This window comes from Diceros bicornis, chromosome 15 (assembly GCF_020826845.1).
Source record: "Diceros bicornis minor isolate mBicDic1 chromosome 15, mDicBic1.mat.cur, whole genome shotgun sequence".
Classification (NCBI taxonomy): domain Eukaryota; kingdom Metazoa; phylum Chordata; class Mammalia; order Perissodactyla; family Rhinocerotidae; genus Diceros; species Diceros bicornis.
This window is the reverse complement of record NC_080754.1, coordinates 22,323,172-22,341,858: the sequence shown is the minus strand read 5'-3', so window position 1 is coordinate 22,341,858 and position 18,687 is coordinate 22,323,172. Positions and strand designations below refer to the sequence as shown.

General features: G+C 33.2%; 1 protein-coding gene across 1 annotated transcript in view; it reads right to left on the bottom strand.

Moving 5' to 3' along the window:
* STXBP5L (syntaxin binding protein 5L) overlaps window positions 1-18,687 on the bottom strand; it is a 337,784-nt gene that overhangs the window by 119,969 nt on the left and 199,128 nt on the right. Inside the window, exons 15-18 of the mRNA XM_058555874.1 lie at window positions 13,730-13,770; window positions 9,527-9,744; window positions 7,291-7,463; window positions 1,982-2,107 (exon numbers count right to left, since the gene is read on the bottom strand). Of these exons, the coding sequence (XP_058411857.1) occupies window positions 1,982-2,107; window positions 7,291-7,463; window positions 9,527-9,744; window positions 13,730-13,770 (558 nt within the window). The remainder of the gene's footprint in view (window positions 1-1,981; window positions 2,108-7,290; window positions 7,464-9,526; window positions 9,745-13,729; window positions 13,771-18,687) is intronic.

Below are 18,687 nucleotides of genomic sequence, written 5' to 3'. Positions count from 1 at the left end.
ACTCCCTTCCTCTCCTCCCTTCCTGCCAGCTTTCCTACCAAAGAATTTTTCAGTCAAGAAGCAAGCTCCTAATATCTATGTTCATATACATCTTCCACCCCCCAAAAACTTCAGGAATACAAGATAAGATTTTATTTTAGTCCCCCTGTCAGGCGCCTTCAAAGAGTTCTTTTAGAGCTCACCAGACTTAGCTTAGGGGCAGACTGAGAAGTATAGAAATAGAGCAAAATATATTTATAAAATGTATTATTTGATAAAAGATAATTCCAAATTTAGAGGAAAAAGAAAAGGATTAAGTGGTATTGGTACAACTCATAGTCATCAGGAAAGAAATATAGTTTAATCCCTATTTCATACCTTATACCTAAATAAATTCCAGATAAATACTTAAATATATTACAGAAGCAATATATTAGAAGAAAATAAAATAATTTTTATTATCTTGAAGTGAGGAAGGCTTTTCTAAATATGACACAAAATCTAGATCCATAAAAGAAGAAAAAAATAGAATTACTTAAAATTTTTTTTTAATTTATGCATGGAAAAAACCATCCTAAACAGTCAGAAAGCAAACAAAAGCAAGGAAAATATTTATAAGTTACATCACAGAGAAAGCTAACTTCCCTACTACCTAAGTAGTTTTCACAAAACTATAAGAAAAAGACCAACAACTCTACAGAAAAATGGACAAAGAATATAAACAGAAATGTCACAGTTCAGGAAAAGGTGTTCAATGCCACTTACGATGTGAGAAAAGTCTAGTAATATTACAATAACATACTTCCTCTTAACAAAATGACAGGGATTAAAAGTTTGGTTATATACTACTGTTAGACAGGTTGTGGGGAATCAGGCATTCTCAAACATCGCTGGTGGGAATATAATTTGGCACAATTTCTATGGAGGGCTATAACCTAGGACTAAGAATTAATTAGAATTAAATTAGCTTTTAAAGGAAATACAATCCAACTTTCAAAGATAGGATGTATGATTGGATTATGTTGTTCTAAGCCTTCTACTGCCTCTTAGCTTAGCCTGTCAGAGAAAATGTAAGTACTTTTTGGAGGATGATAAACTTCATTTAAAACCTTAAATTATTTCTATAATGTTTATACAGTCATGTGCTGCAAAACAAGGTTTCAGTCAGTGACGAGCTGCATATACCATATTGGTCCCATAAGATTAGTAAAGCCTAGGTGTGTAGTAGGCTATACCATCTAGGTTTGTAAAGTACACTCAATAATGTTTGCACAATGACAAAATTGTTTAAGGACACATTTCTCAGAACATATCCCCATCATTAAGTGACTCATGACTGTATGTATGATGGTATACAATGCTCATATAATGTTCAATTACAAAAAAATAAACAAAACCAAAAAGCAAACCTAGGTTATATGAAGACAATATAATGTGACCAAAAACCAAGACAAATAATAAACTAGATACCAGACTTGGAGTTATCAAACACATATTTAAAGTAACCATATTCAACATTTTCAAGGAAGTAAAAGAAAAGAATGATAATTTAGGAAGATGACAGGAAGCTTTAAAAAGAACCAAATGCAAGGTCTAAAACTGAAAATAACTGAAATTGAACTCCATGGGTGGATCTACCATCAGATTAGAGACAGTTGAAGAGAAAATTAGTGAACTCTAAAAGACAAGTCAGAAGAAAGTATCCAAAATGAAACACAAGAAGGAAAAGGATAGAAAATATAAAAAATAAAAAATGTAATTGTAATAACATCCTAACAACATTAAAAGTGGGAATATTATCACAAGTTTGACATCAAGAAAGAACAAATAACCACAGTTTATATTTAAATCATTATTTTTCTTATACCATTTCCAATCTAATAAAAATCCAGATAAGGGCTTCTTTCCATTTTTAGGACTTCACTTAAGTATTTTAAAAGAAACATTTAAATACATCAAACATATGAGATAAATAATACAAATTAGAACGTTAGCTACTTACATTCCATACGCTGAGCTTACAGCAAGACTAGTAATCTGTTGGGGAGGTTCACCATCCACCCACACCAACTGAATAACAAGTTCTGCTTGATACCCTGGAGGCATCCGCACTGGTCGTGTCTTAACACTAGAATAAAAAGAAAAAGTAGTTCTATCACATACAGTTTAAGTAAGTATGCTCATGCTTATCTTCAGAATTTACATAGAATCTTCTTACAGAAATATACAACACCAGACATTGAGGGCAGTATGCAGGTGAACAATGTCTTCTAGTTTTCTCAAAATACATCAAGCCACTTGTGATTCCTTAGTTTTTTCTTTAAGGAGTTTTCAGTCAGTCAGGTCCACAACTCCAACTGGCCTTTATCACTTTTTTCCTTTTGAGGATAGTATTTTTAACATTTAATTATTTTTCTTATATAATAATTGTTACATATATGAATATAACTCATAATGCATAACAATAAAAAGAATGACCATTAATCTCCCACCCAACTTAAGAGTTCAACATATCCAAAATCCGAATTCCTTCTAAATTTGCTCCACCTGCAGGCTTCTATATTCCATTTGATAGCAACTCCTATCTTTCCAGTTATTCGGTTAAAAAACCTTTAAAGTCATCCTTGACTAATATCCATCTCTTGTACCTCACATTCAATCAATTATCAAATGCTGTTGGTGCTACCTGCAAAATATATCCAAAATCTGACCACTTTTTTACTTCTCTACTGCTACCATCCTAATTACAGTTGACAAAAATACAAGATATTCACTTAAATCTGAATTTCAAATAAACAATAAATAAGTTTTTTTTTTTTTTACTGTAAACATGTCCCGTGCAATATTTGGGATATACTGATACTAAAAAATGTTCATTGTTTATGTGAAATTCAAATTTAAATGGGTATCCTGTATTTTTATTTGCTGAATCTTCCAGCTCTTAATATCATCTCTGTTTAGCTGCAATAGCCTCCTTACTGATCTCCCACCTTCTAGCCTTCCCTTCCACCCTAAAATCCATTTTCAACATAGCCACCGAAGTGATGAATTTAAAATTTAAGTTTGATTATGTCACTTCTTTATTCATCACCCTATAATGACTCCCCGTTTAATTAAGAATAAAAGCCAATGTCCTCCAATGGCCTATAATGGGCCCTGTATTACCTATCTCACTTCATCTTTTACTACGCTCCCCATTACATCCACCTTGTTCCCTTTGTTCTGGCTACACTGACCTCCTTATATGCCAGGCACTTTAAGTCTTTTGCTCTAGCTGTGCCTTCTGCCTGGAACACTTTTCCACCAGATAGTCTTCAGCCAGCTCCCTCATCTATCACCCACTTAATGATGCTTATCATGACCACCCGTTTTATACACTAGGAGGCACAAAGGCAAAAAAAAAAGTCAAATAATTGCACAAATGTGAATATTGATAAGAACTGTAATACTGCCAAAAATGAAGAGTTGGCTAGTTTAAATGCTTATTTATCAGCTAAGGTATATGGAAATCTAAATCCAGCAAAGGAAAGTCATTTAGGGATGGATGCCAACATGTAATTTAGCAAAGCATGGATTATATCAACTCAAGAACCACTTGTAAATGATGTGATGCACAGAATAACATATTTAGATCAGTTCTGCTGCTTGGTCCCTAGAAGGTTATATACATAATGTAGGATTATATTGATTTTTTTCCCTTTGGTTCTCTTGATTACCCTTAAGATTGTCTCTGCTACTTTTTAAGTTAACATTAAATGCTTCAACACTTGTTACTGCTTACTTCATCTTCACTACCAGATTTTTGTTGATTTCACTAGTTTTTCTCTCTTATCCTTTTCTTTTAAATTTTAAAAATTTTATAGAAAAATATTTAGGTCATTTGAGGACCCACACTTTAATGACTGGTCTTCTTAGTTAATAAACAAATCAACCTACAATGATTTCTTGAGCTTTGTAGAACTGCTTGCTCTCTTTCCGGTTTTCTTTTTAATAAAAATCAATTACATGAAGCTAAGTGATATGAAGGGAAAATTAAATATGTGAAATTATAAGATTATGAAAGTTTCCCATTTGCTAAAATTTTATGATGATGTTTCCTCTTCGTAGATTTTCCTACCAGTAATGCCAGCTTATATTTCCTTTTCTTACTTCCCAAGAAAATTTTTTAGGAAAAATCAATGATTACAAAGTATAGCAACTGCTAAGTGTATGGTAAACTGATTTTGCTCCTGAAATCTTATCTTTAAATTTTCCGAAAGTGTTTTCATAAGAAATGAAAAAATTAGTTGTCTCAAGTTCCTTGAGTAGCAGATTCAGATTTAAGCATACTTTGTTTTATTGTACTTCGCTTTAGTGTGCTTCACGGATACTGCGTTCTTTGCATATTGAAGGTTTGTGGTAACCTTGTGTTGAGCAAGTCTATTGGCACCATTTTTCTAAGATCATTTGCTCACTTCATGGCTCTGTGTCACATTTTGGTAATTCTCACATTTCAAAGTTTTTCGTTATTATGATATTTGTTATGATGATTTGTAATCAGTGATTTTGATGTTACTATTGTAATTGTTTTGGGGCGTCACACACTGCGTCCATATAGGACGGAGAACTTAATAAATGTGTGTGTTCTGACTGCTCCACTGACTGGCTATTCCCTGTATCTCTCCCTCTCCTCAGGTCTACCTAGTCCCTGAGACACAACAATACTGAAATTAGGCCAATTAATAACACTACAATGACCTCTAAGTGTTCAAGTGAAAGGACGAATCTCATGTCTCCCACTTTAAATCAAAAGCTAAAAGTGATTAAGCTCAGTGAGGAAGGCATGTCAAAAGCCAAGACAGGCCAAAAAGTTGTGAACGCAAAGGAAAAGTTGTTGAAAGAGATTAAAATTGCCACACCAGTGAACATATGAATGATAAGAACGTGAAACAGCCTTATTGCTGCTATGGAGAAAGTTTTAGTGGTCAGCATAGAAGATCAAACCAGCCACAACATTCCCTTAAGCCAAAGCCTAATCCAGAGCAAGACCCTGACTCTCACCAATTCTGTGAAGGCGAGGAAGTTGCAGAAGAAAAGTTTGAAGCTAGCAGATTGGTTCATGAGGTTTAAGGAAAGAAGCCACTCCATAACATAAAAGTGCAAGGTGAGGCAAGAAGTGCTAACATAGAAGCTATAGCAAGTTATCCAGAAGACCTAGCTAAGATAATTAATGAAGGTGGTTACACTAAACAACAGATTTTTCAATGTAGACAAAACAGCCTTATAGTGGAAGGAGATACCATCTAGGACTTTCATAGCTAGAGAGGAGAAGTAAATGCCTGGTTTCAAAACTTCAAAAGCTAGTGGCTTTAAGTTGAATGCAATGCTTATTTACCATTCTGAAAATTGTAGGGCCCTTAAGAATTATGCTAAAGCTACTCTGCCTGTGCTCTATAAATGGAACAACAAAGCCTGGATGACAGCACATTTGTTTACAACATGGTTTACTGAATATATTAAGCCTACTGTTGAGATCTACTGATCAGAAAAAAAGATTCCTTTCAAAATATTACTGCTCACTGACAATGCACCTGGTTACCCAAGAGCTCTGATGAAGATGTACAATGAGATTAATGTTGTTTTCATATCTGCTAACATAACATCCACTCTGCAGCCCATGGATCAAGTAGTAATTCGGGCTTTCAAATCTTATTAAACAAATACATTTTGTAAGACTATAGCTGCCATAGATAGTGACTCCTCTGATGGTTCTGGGCAAAGTAAACTAAAACCTTCTGGAAAGGATTCACCATTCTAGTTGCCATTAAGAACATTCATGATTCATGGGAAAAGTTCAAAATATCAACATTAACAGGAGTTTGGAAGAAGTTGATTCAAACCCTCATGGATGATTTGGAGGGGCTCAAGACTTTAGAGAAGGAAGTAACTGTCGATATGGTAGCAATAGCAAGAGAACTGGAATTAGAAGTGGAGCCTGAAGATGTGACTGAATTGCCGTAATCTCATGATACTTTAGTGGATGAGGAGTTTTTTCTTATGGATGAGCAAAGTTTCTTAAGATGAAATCTACTCCTGGTGAAGATGCTATGAAGACAGTTGAAATGACAACAAAGGATTTAGAATATCAGATAAACTTAGTGGCTGGGTTTGAGAGGATTGACTCCAATTTTGAAAAAAGTTCTACTCTGGTAAAATGCTATCAAAGAGTACTGCATGCTACAGAGAAATTGTTTGTGAAAGGAAGAGTCAATCGACACAGCAAACTTCATTGTCTTATTTTAAGAAATTGCCACAGCCACCCCAACCTTCAGCAACCACTACCTTGATCAGTCAGCAGCTATTAACATCAAGGCAAGACTCTCTGCCTAGCAAAAAGATTACAATTCGCTGAAGGCTCAGATGATGGTTAGCATTTTTTAGCAATAAAGTATTTTTTTAATTAAAGTATGTATATTGTTTTTTAGATAACACTATTGCACACTTAATAGACTACAGTATAATAAACATAACTTTTATATGCACTGGGAAACCAAAAAATTCATGTGACTTGCTTTATTGCTGTAGTCTGGAACCAAACCTACAGTATCACTGAGGTGTGCCGGTATTTTCATATGAGGCTCAGAGAAATTCCTTGTTTAGGCTCAATTCTCCAACCAGCTAATACTAAAAACTTTTGGTTTGATGATGTAGAAGCAGTAAGTAGTAATTTAAGGAAACTGCATTCTTTCATACCCTATTACTAAAAGGCATAAAAACAATTAAGATAATATTACTATGGGCTTGATTAAGTTTTATTTGATAATAACACTAAACTTTGTTTAGCTATACCGAGAGAATATAATTTATTACCAAATAGCATCAGTTAAAAAGAAAGAAAGAAATATTGTGCAATATCCTAGCAATCATGAGAGAAACCCTTTTTTCTACCATAGTATTCTTGTAGTAGATAGTAAACCTGGCTTTCTTTTTGATTCCAAGAAAGCGGAATAAATTCCCCAAATATACTTTTTCAATTGGGAACTACTAAGCAAGTGGTCAAGTTTCTGCCCTGCCAAATGTCTTCCCATTCTATCAAAGCCATGTTTTCTTTAGGGTCCTTCACGGAAAGAAATATATGAATTAGTAACAAAGAATGAAAATATTGTGTCCCCTTCATGGATATTCAACGAAAAGACCAGGATACCCTTTGGTGGATTGTAGGTTACTTGACAACAACTTAATGAGAGACAAAAATGATTTTATTTGACACAGTTGCAAATAATTATAGGATTAATATGTAAAATTGTTCTAAAATTTGGTAGCGACTCTTACTTGAGGCATGGGATACTGTCCTTTGTTACTCCTTCACTAGCCACAGTGGTAGTGCTTCCGGAAAGACTCCTTGAAGAAGGAAGCTGGGATGAGAGATCTGGAAATGGAGGACTTGTTTCGGGTTCTGGGGTAATAATATCTTCAACATCATACTGAAGTCGTACCTCTAATGACTTAAAAAAAATCAAGTTTTAATTTGAGTCATAATAATAAATAATCACATTAAAACATCTAGTCATAATAATAAATAATCACATTAAAACATCTGATAATTTTTTGGTAATTCATTATTTTTTCAGGTTAATAAGTTCAATTTCAATTTATAGTAAAGCTGAGATATTTTAAACTGAATTAAATAGTGAATTACATGGATATCCAATGACATTCACAAAAAATATAAAATTTGTTAATTCTTCAGAATTGTAAGAAAAATATCTACTAGTGGAGATAAAGTTTTTATATAGTAAATATTTCTTACGATAAAGTATAAATTACAATTCCATATATGATAAATAAAAGGAGAAATTGGTCATGGTTATTCTAATGAAAGAAATTAAACTGGACAAATCGCTTTTTGTACGTCTTTTTAGTTTTAAAAAAACCTTCATTCGATTTTGACTTTGAATTAATTCAGTAAAAATTTTCCAAAATAAATTCCATATTTTTGTTTGTTTCATTAGCTTAGCTCTTACTTGTTTAATTTCATTAGCTTGGTCAGAACTGCTTAATGAAAAACAGATGATAATTTATATTCAAATAAAAAGGTGATCAAAAACCTTTTTTTAAACTAAAAATGTATAAAAATTAAGTACTTTATGAATGCATTCAACGCTTTAATTAAAATTGATTTTATAACAAACATTTGTTTTCCGATGTAAAAATCAGCATTTTTGAGGTTGAAAACAACTGCTTACAAAACATATCATTATGGGGTGGTGAATACAGCAATATTACCAAAATGACTGTCATAATTATCTTAAACCTACAAAGAAGGTCTTGTGACAATAACAATTACCAATTATTAAGTGCTTAACTATACTTAGACACTATGCTAGTGACTATATGATCATCACAAGAACTGTATGAAATTGGCATTATTATTTCTAGTTTATTATTACTTTCCTTTTTCCATTTTATTTATACAGGAAATTACATGGGTGATAAAACTGAGTCTTACCCAGACTCTGCTACAAACTAATGGAGCCTTGTGATTTGCTCAGTCACAGAAGTATTCACTGGTAAGGCCAGAATTAAAACCTAGGCTTATCTGACTCCAAAGCTTGGAATTTTAACTAACGTACTTTAAAGGGATAATACCTGATTTCAGCTGTCAAGGTAAAAACAGTTATATACAGCCCTTTAGTAGATAATCTTTATTTTCTGATAAAATGACAAAATGGACTGGGTAGAGAAGACCCATTATCTATACGTGACTTAATTTAGATTTATTTTATCCCAGGAAAGCATCACTATTTTGAACAAAAATTATTTCATTAGTTTTAAAGTTAAGATTAGGTAAGGCAGCCTCATAATTATTTCTACCTTATAAAAAATGTTGCTACATAGAAAATAATTAAAAATAATCTTATTGTAGTTGAGAAATAATAACTAACGGCAATTAATTGACAAGAAAAGACAAACTTTAAAAAATTTAATAAAGATATAGAACAAAGCCTGCATTAATTTGACATCTGTACATAAAATAAATCAGTTTTTGTCTGTATAAAACCTATAGGCATACTCCATCCTATCTTATAATCCTAAATTTTTATAGAGAACTGTTTTTGTCATTTTAAGCCAAACTACTTTTTAATATGTTATACTAAGTAATAAGAATAATTAAAAACCCTATGAATTTTGGGGCTGGCCCGGTGGCGCAAGTGGTTAAGTGCGCGCGCTCCGCTGCAGCGGCCCGGGGTTTGCAGGTGCGGATCCCAGGCACGCACCGATGCACTGCTTGTCAGGCCATGCTGTGGCGGCGTCCCATATAAAGCAGAGGAAGATGGGCACGGATGTTAGCCCAGGGCCAGTGTGCCTCAGCAAAAAGAGGAGGATTGGCATCGGATGTTAGCTCAGGGCTGATCTTCCTCACAAAAAAAAAAAAAAAATCCTATGAATTGGATTACTGGCCACATACTGCATTCTTGATGGCTTAAAACCATACAAACTAGCTAACTATGATAATTGCTGTCTTTTAATAACTTTAAGTGTAAAAGTTAAATTTTAAATGACTTACCACTATTTCTGTTGTAATTTCATGTCTGCTGAATTTATAAATTATGACATATGCAGAGACTCCTGATACACAGAATATTCTGCTTTCTGGACACCAGTAAATCATCTGAACAGCATATGGATCTTCCTCCACAATTTCACATGTTTGTTTTCCTTCTCCTACTTTCTGTTTTTCAAACACTTTTGAAGTTTTTAGCTTGTACAGCATTTGCAGAGTTACTATAAGATATTGAAGCAGAGTTATCTTCTAATTTGAACTTAATTCTTAGATTTGTTAAACCACAAAAGTAAAACCCAAGTAGACAAAATAAATTACATTTTAACAAGTAAGCACTCAATGTCATGCTCTCATATCAGTACAGTTTAGCTGGAGGAGGACAACAGGGAAAACATAAACATTTATTGAACATACACTATAAACCAAGGAATATGTAGGTCCTTTGTATGCATTGTCTCATGTGATCCTTAGAAAAGTCCCATGAAGTGAGTATTTTTATCCTCATTTATTGACAAAAACACTGGGGCTCAGATAGTTTACAATGGAAATACTGAACCTAACTCTCTACTAAGGCAGACCCCTCAATTCTTTTTTACAGTTTTCTCCTTTGATTGCTTAATGAGAGGTTGATGCTATTTGTAGATGATTTACTCCTCTAAACAAAGTTTTAGACACTCCTTCAGATGAGAAACATTTATAATTTACCAGCTAGTAATACTGGGAGTCCAGTAATCTGTAATTATTTTAGAAAGAACCTTTTCAGAGTGGCTTTGTGTTAGGAATAGGTCAGTTATAATTTTAACAAACTTTGGGTTTGTGAATTATTTTCAGGAATATTTATTTGGGGGAATATTTTTTCCATTTTAGACCCTGATGATAACTCCCCAATAAAAAAGCTCTGATTCTACCAAGGACCCTTGAGAAAAATTCTAAAAATCTGCGAGTTCCTGCCAAAAGTGCATAATCTGAACCTAATCATGAGAAATATCAGACAAACCCAAACTGAAGGAGATTCTACAAAATAACTGGCCTGAACTTCTCAAAAATGTCAATTTCATGAAATAAAGACTCAGGAACCATTCTAGATTAAAGAAAACTCAAAAGATATAATAACTGCAATAAATGATCCTAGATTTTCTTTTAGTGTAAAAGATATTATTGGGACAACTGGCAAAAACTGAGTAAGATCTGGAGGTTATGATATCAGCTCGATACAAGGTTAACATAAGGGAAGCCATATTGTAGAAAAGAAACCATGTTGTAACTTTGAATCACCTCTGATTAACTGACATGCTCTGTGGATTTTATGGCCCCTCCCAGCTGCAATACGTGGTTAACTTTGTTCTTTTGAGTTCCTTAGGAACATGAAGACCCCTGGGCAGAGAGTCTATACTGATAGCCATCATCAAGGACAACTGAAAGATCAGGGTATAGGGCATTACTCAGGTCTTTGATGCATATCCAATAAAACAAAAGACTATCAGAAACTAAGACAAGATGTCTGCCTCCACCTGGAGATTACATGGATGCCCCACCCTGAGAGCAGATGGTTCTCCACCAGGAGACCAGCCCCTTATATAACCAGCCTGTAGTCTTTGTTCTGTAAGATGGTATTTTTGGACATTAGTCGGCCATCTTCCCCCTTGCTAGTAAGCTGTAATAAATAGTCCTTTCTCTCCTACCTCCTTGCCTCTTGACTATTGGCATGTCTTGCGGCAGACAGACGATACCCCCCTTTGGGCAGTAACAGTTAGATGATAGTATTGTATCAATATTAATCTCCTGATTTTGATAACTACAATTTGATTATTTAAAGAATGCCTTCGTTTGTAGGAAATACACACTGAAGTATTTAGGGGCATGTGTGTTAGAGGAGCATCATGTCTGCAACTTACTCTCAAATGGTGACAAAAAGCTATATATATGTACATGTGTGAATATACGGAGGGGAGAGAGAAAAAATAAGGGAGGGGGACAGAGGTGAGGAGGGAGCGAGAGAAAGAACAAATATATTATACATTGACATTTGGGGAATCTGGCTAAAGGCTATACAACACTTCAAAATTTTTTTTGCAATTTTTCTGAAGGCCTAAAATTATGTCAAACTAAAATAGTTTTTAAAATGCACAAGGCATTGTATTAGGTGGTACAGCCCTGTTTCTGGGTCAGATGGGGTATCCCTCCCATCATTATCTGATGTGACATGGCAATGGTAAAAGGATACTGCAGACAGAATTAAGGCCCCTAATTAGTTAACTTTGAGTTAATCAACCGAGATTATCTTAATTCTCCTGACATAATCAAGTGAGCCCTTTAAAATAGGGACTGGGGCCCTCCCTAAGGTTAGAGAGACACTCCCTTGCTGGCCTTGAGGCAACAAGTCACCACTGAGGTCTAAAGCTGCAAGAAAATGAATTCTTCCAACAACCACATGAGCTTGGAAGAGCATTCAGCCTCAGGTGAAATTACAGCCCTAGCCAACACCTTGACTGCAGTCTCAGCAGATCTCAAGCAAAGAACCTAGCTAAACTGTACCCAGATTCCTGACACACAGAAACCATGAGATAATATAGGTATTTTACAAGCTGCTAAATTGTGGTAATTTATTACTCAGCAATTTAAAACTAATACACATAGCATAAACTCAATTATTCAAATTCAATATAACCTCACTTCCTGTACTGGACAGAATTCCACAAAATTGGCAAACTGATATTTCTTTAATTACATCCATTAAATTGGAGATATGCTCTTATAACTGATTACACTAAAAATATTAAATATGCTGCAAACCTTTGCAATATATGTTCTGAAGGTGGTAAAACAATATTTTATTTAAAAATTAAGTTCTTAAAATATTAACATGCATGCTTAAGGGTGGTATGTACTCTAATCATTAGAATGTTAAAGTGTCTTCTCACATTTTAGAAGCTAAGGAGTGACTTTCAGGTGGTGGGAATCAAGCAATGAGGTCAGTATGCAATTAATTGCGTTCCTAGAACAAACTCAAATTTACATGAAAATGTTCGTCAAAAGAAAATCTGTTTTCCTTTAGAATTTCTCCCTGAGCAATTGCTCTTTATTGTGTGAGGTCAGAAAGGAGCCTCAGAATTCATGGCTTTAAATCTTTTAATCATTTGCTCCATTGCTGAAGGACTCTAGCTTGCAGGCTCAGAGTATCATCAATATTCAACCTTCTTCCCTCTGCTTTTCTGTTTATCATAGTCTTCCTCAGAAGTTGTTCACCTCTGTAGCTTCAAATATTACTTTTATGCTGCTTTTTCATTAGTTTCCATTCTTGACTGTTCTTCCTAACTGCTAGATGTTTTTACTTGGATTTCCTGGTGTTACTACAAAATCCCAACCTCCAGAACTATCTTGTATTTCTTATTTCCAAAAGAGTTACCTATATCTTACTGACTTAGAGTCATTGCTCATTTTTTCTCTCTTCCCATTCCTGTCAAAATTTTAACTATCTTTCAAAACTCACATGAAATATTACCCATCAAAATACTCTTCCTGTATCTACCTAGTTCAAATAAAGCTCTCATTTCTGATAACAAACAGAATTTGGGTTTTACTACATTTAGAGTTCTTATCATATTGTTTGCCCTGTAGTTATATACGTGCATTCCTTTATCTATTCTAGTGACTATAAGTTTTCTGAAGGGTATGTATGGGTATAATCAAGTCTTAAATATCTTTGCATGCCCTTTAACATTGAGCAGAGTACCTTATTTATTCCTTAAATTATGTAATTCTCAAGAATTTGAAAAGAAATTTCACATTTATCAAATAATTTCTTCTGATTGTCCCAGGACTTGGTAGACAAGTGGGAAAGAAAAGTGAAGACTAGTGGGATAAAAGCACTTTTCCAAGACCACAGAGCTAGGAGGTGAAATGAATTTCTTAAACAGAGTTATTCTGACAAAGTTTGGTACTTTTTTCAATGTACCTTGCCTCTTGAAAATATAATGGGTTGCTGATAAAGAGTGACTTCAGTCCTGTTTATATTATAGAAGAAAAATACAGTAGAGATAATATTTAAACTCATCAAATAATATAGGAAATGAATTTTTGTAACACAGCCATGTATGGGTACTAAAAATGTATCTGAAATGTTAATTGCCCAAACCAAAAAGTGGTGAATGGCTATGAGTAAAAATTAACCAAGTGTTTTCTGTTATAGAGAAACTTAAAACTTACTTGCAGAAGCATCCCAAAATTTTATTGATCCATCTGCATGACTAGATAGGAAATAAATTAGCATTAATTAAAGTATAGTAAATAAAAAGATCATAATCATTCTAAACGTACAAAAACGTGAGCTGCTGTTAAAATTCAATTCAAAAATACCATTCCAATGAAAACTAACGTATGCTAAACCATTTCTAAGCTCAAAACAATGGTTTATTTTTTAAACAATACATGAAAATCTAAATTTAAAAAGAACAATAATTACTTAGATTTTACTGTGAAGTTTTTTTGTGTAATAGAGAGCAATGAAAACTGGCCTATGGAAAATGAACAATTTATTTTTATATAAAATTGTTTACACTCAATAAAAATGATACTTGAGTTAATTTTGATTACATTAAAATAATTTTGAAATGAGTATCATAGTGAAATTAAAGTTAAGCTTCAAAAACATAAAAAGCAAATCCTTAAACCTATCTAGAGTTGTATCATTATTTGGTAATAACATAACATCAATTATATAAAAACTCATCTAGAAATAAAGAGGACAGAATTCTCCCCAACACATTTTATGAGGTCAGCTTTATCCTGACACCAAAACCGGGAAAAACATTCCAAGAAAAGAAAATTACAAACCAATATCCCTTGAGCATAAATCTAAAAATTGTCAACAAAATATTAGCAAATCAAATCAAGAAATACATAGAAAGGATAATACATCATGACTAAGTGAGGTTTATCCCAGGAACGCAAGGCCAGTTAAACATTCAAAAAAAAAAAAAATCAGTCACCATATTATAATACATCACACTGACAGATTAAAGAAGAAAAACCATATGATCATCTCAATAAATGCATAAAAACCATTTGACAAAAATTCACCATCCATTCATGAAAAAAACTCTTAATAAACTAGGAACAGAGGAAACTTCTTCAACCTGATAAAGGGCTTTTAGGAACAACCTACAGATGTTGTCTAATATACATAATGGTGAAAGAGATAGAATACTTTCCACCTAAGATCAAGAACAAAGGAAAAATGTTCATTCTCGCTGATCTTATTCAACATCATACTGGAGGTCCTAACTACTGCAACAAGGGAAGAAAAAGAAATAAAAGGAATAAAGATTGAAAACGAAGAAATAAAATTCTATTTGCAGATCACATGATTGGCTATGTAGAAAATCCCAAAGAATCTACACAAAGGATACTAGAACTCATATATGAGTTTAGCACAACTGTAAGATACAAAGTCAACGTACAAAAATCAATTGTATTTCTATGTAATAGCAATGAACATTCGGAAACTGAAATTACAAAAGAGTACCATTTACAATAGCACCAAAAAACATGAAATGCCTATATATAAACTAACACAATTTGTGCTAGATCTGCATGCTCAAAACTCTAAGATGCTCATCAAAGAAATCAAATAAGGCATAAATAAATGGAGAAATATAATGTATTCTTAAATTATAAGACTTACTAGATGTCAGTTCTCTCCAGATGATGTATAGATTCAATGTAACCTCAATTGAAATATGACAAAAATTTTTTTGTAGAAATAAACAGATTCTAAAATTTATATGGAAAAGTAAAAGAATTAGAATACCCAAGGAAATTTAAAAAAATTTTTCAAAGTTGGAGTAATGAAACTACCTAACTTTAAGTCTCATTCTAAAGCTACCATAAACTTATTGTTATTGGTGAAAAAAATAGACACATATATAAATGGAACAGAGTAGATAGTCCAGAAATTGACCCACACATATATGGTCACTTGATTTTTTTGAGAGGGTTGTAGTTGCTAATTGAGTGCCTTTATTTTGTTAACAGCATTATTAAGATATAATTTACATACCATAAAATTCACCCAATATAAATGTACAGTTTGATAATTTTTAGTAAATTGAATACAGTGTCACCATAATCTAGTTTTAGAACATTTCCATCACCTCCAAAAGTTACCTCATGCCAATATGCAATCTTCTTTTCCATCTCCAGTAGATATCCACTGATCTACTTTCTGCCTGTATAGATTTATTTTGTTTTCTTAGAATTTTTATATAAGTGGAACCCACACAATATTTACTTTTTTTGTGTCTATATCTTTCATTTAGCATAATGTTTTTGAGGATAATCCCTATTGTTGCATGTATCCGTAATGTGTTCCTTTTTATTGCTGAATAGTATTCCATTGTATGGATATACCCCATTTTGTTTACCCATTTACCGGTTGATGACCATTTGGTTTGTTTTCAGTTTTTGGCTACTATAAATAAAGCTGTTATGAATGCTTTGTATGTTTATGTACTCTAATTATTCACTTATAGATATAACCAAAAAAAACTTTATTACCGAAAAATTCTGTAGGATGATGGTCTGAGACTCTATACTCTAACTACCTTTAATTCTATTTTATTTTTTATCATGCAATATTGTATATGCAAAGAACAATATATGTAATTGTCTTGACATGCGTACAGCCATGTTTGGCCGTTCCATGGACCTACAGCCACTAGCATACAAAGGAATATAAAGCGGCTTTCTATGTGGTGGAAACTGGCCCTTCTCCAGGGGACTGGCCCTTCTCCCACAGAGATAGTTGCAATTTGTAAGATTACAAGACTCTTTGGGCATTGTAGCCTGGAGCAGACTGGCCATCTGTGCTGGGCTGGGACAATAGCCAAGGGGCTCAATGCACGTACACAACTGATAACCATTTGTGCATGAGAACACCAAATGCTTACTTGGCAAAAGCTTACTCTGGAGATTACTCATACTATATAAGCTGCTAGAACCTGGGGCCTAATGAGAGTCTCGCCTGTGGGGGAGACGCCTTGCCCAGGACTTCTTTCCATTGGCACTCCCACCTAGCCGTGTCACTTAAAGGGACTCTCCCTGGTGTAAGAGCGTGGATGTTGTAAGTACCCAATCTGATTTTTCTCTCTCAGTCGATCAGATGTTGTTCCCCTTTGGCCGATATGATAGTTCTCTTCTTGGTGGATCTGATCTTGTTTCCCTTCGATCGGTCTGATGTTTCTCCTTTTCGGCTGATCTGATGTTGTTTCCTCTTTTTATTGACCTATTCGGATCTATTTGCTGACTTTTGCCTTTACCCTTCCCTATATAATAAAGTGTGCATCCAGTCCATTTGTTTGGGTTGGAAAGTTTCTTTTACGCCTCCGATCGAATCCACTGAACCTCTCAAAACAGTAATATAGATTTAATATATAGAATATAATTATATTGAAATTCTGTAAGTCAGCCATCCAAACAAAGTACTAACATTACTAATAACTTGCATCTACATATGTGCTCCTCTATTTTTTTAATTGAGGTATAAATGACATACAACATTATATTAGTTTCAGGTGTACAACATGATTTGATATTTGTACATAGTGTGAAATGATCACAATAAATCTAGTTACCATCCATCATCATACATAGTTATAGAACTTTTTTCCTGTGATGAGAAATTTAAAGATCTAATCTTTTAGCAACTTTCAAATATGCAATACAGTATTATTAACTACAGTCATCATGCTGTACATTACATCCCCATTGTTTGTTTAATTTATAGCAATTTCTTTCTGTGTTAAGCATTCCCCTCGTTGTTATACATTTTCTATTAGATTCTAGAGTTCTGAAAAATTTGATTCCATTTTTGCCAACTTAACCATTTCTTTAGTGGAAGGACCAAGGGCTACTCAGACATTTTCAGTGATGTAACTTCTTGATATTTTAAAATAAATTTTTAGTTTTAATTATAACACACAGCACGAATCAAAAGATTACAGTACAACAAAGTGTCACAAAGTGAACACATCTGTATCTCTAGATCAAATTGGGAAAAAAATTGATATCTTTACAATACTGAGTCTAATTAAAGACCACAGTATATCTCTCTACATATTTGTCTTTTCCTACTTCTCAATTTGTTTCACAATTTTCATTGAAGATATCTTGCATATCTTTTGTTAGGTTTATTTCTAGATTATGTGATTTTTTTGGATGCTATTTTAAATTGTATAATTTTAGATTTTTTATTTTATAATTGTTGCTAGTATATAGAAATATTGTTGAATTTTGTATACTAATGTATTCAGTGACTCGTTAAAGTCTTTTTAAAGTTTATTTGCTAAGTTAATTTAAATAGTTTATTTGTACATTATTTTGCACTTTCCACATACATAATCATGCTGTCTCTGAGTAACAACAGTTTATATCTTCCTTTCCAATCTCTATATTTTTATTTCCATTTTTTGCCTTATTGAACTGGTTAGGTCTCCAAGTTTAATGTTGAATATCAGGGGTGACAGCAGGCACCCTTGTCTCATTCTCTATATAGGGGGAAAGGCTTTAAATATTTCACAAATAAGTACAATATTTGCTTTAGTTGTTTGTCGTTTTTTTTAATAGAAACTGTTTTTCAGACGATAGAATTTCCCTTATACTCCTAGCTTGCTAGGTTTTATAATGAAGAGATGATGAATTTTATCAAATTCTCATTTAATTATATGATCATGAGATTTTTCAAATTTTTTTACATACTGAGGTGAATTACACTGAGTTTTTTTAGAAGGTTAAACCAGCATTGCATTCCTGGAATAAAACTGACTTGGTTTTTATATTTCACTGAATTCTATTGGCTAACAATTTACTTAGGAGTTTTGCATCTACATTCATGAAAGAGATTGGCCTATAAATTTCCTTTCTTGTGATGTACTTGCCAGGTTTTGGTATAAAAAATATGCTGGCCTCATAAAAAGAGTTTAGGCATATTTCCTCTTTCTATTCTCTGGAAGATTTTGTGAAAGGTTGGTAGTATTCTTTCTTAAATGTTTACAAGAATTCCCCAAAGAAAATATCTGGCCCTGGGTTGTCTTTGTGGAAGGTTTTAAATTTTGATTCAATTCCTTTAATAGATATATTATTATTCATATTTTCTATTTCTTCTAGTG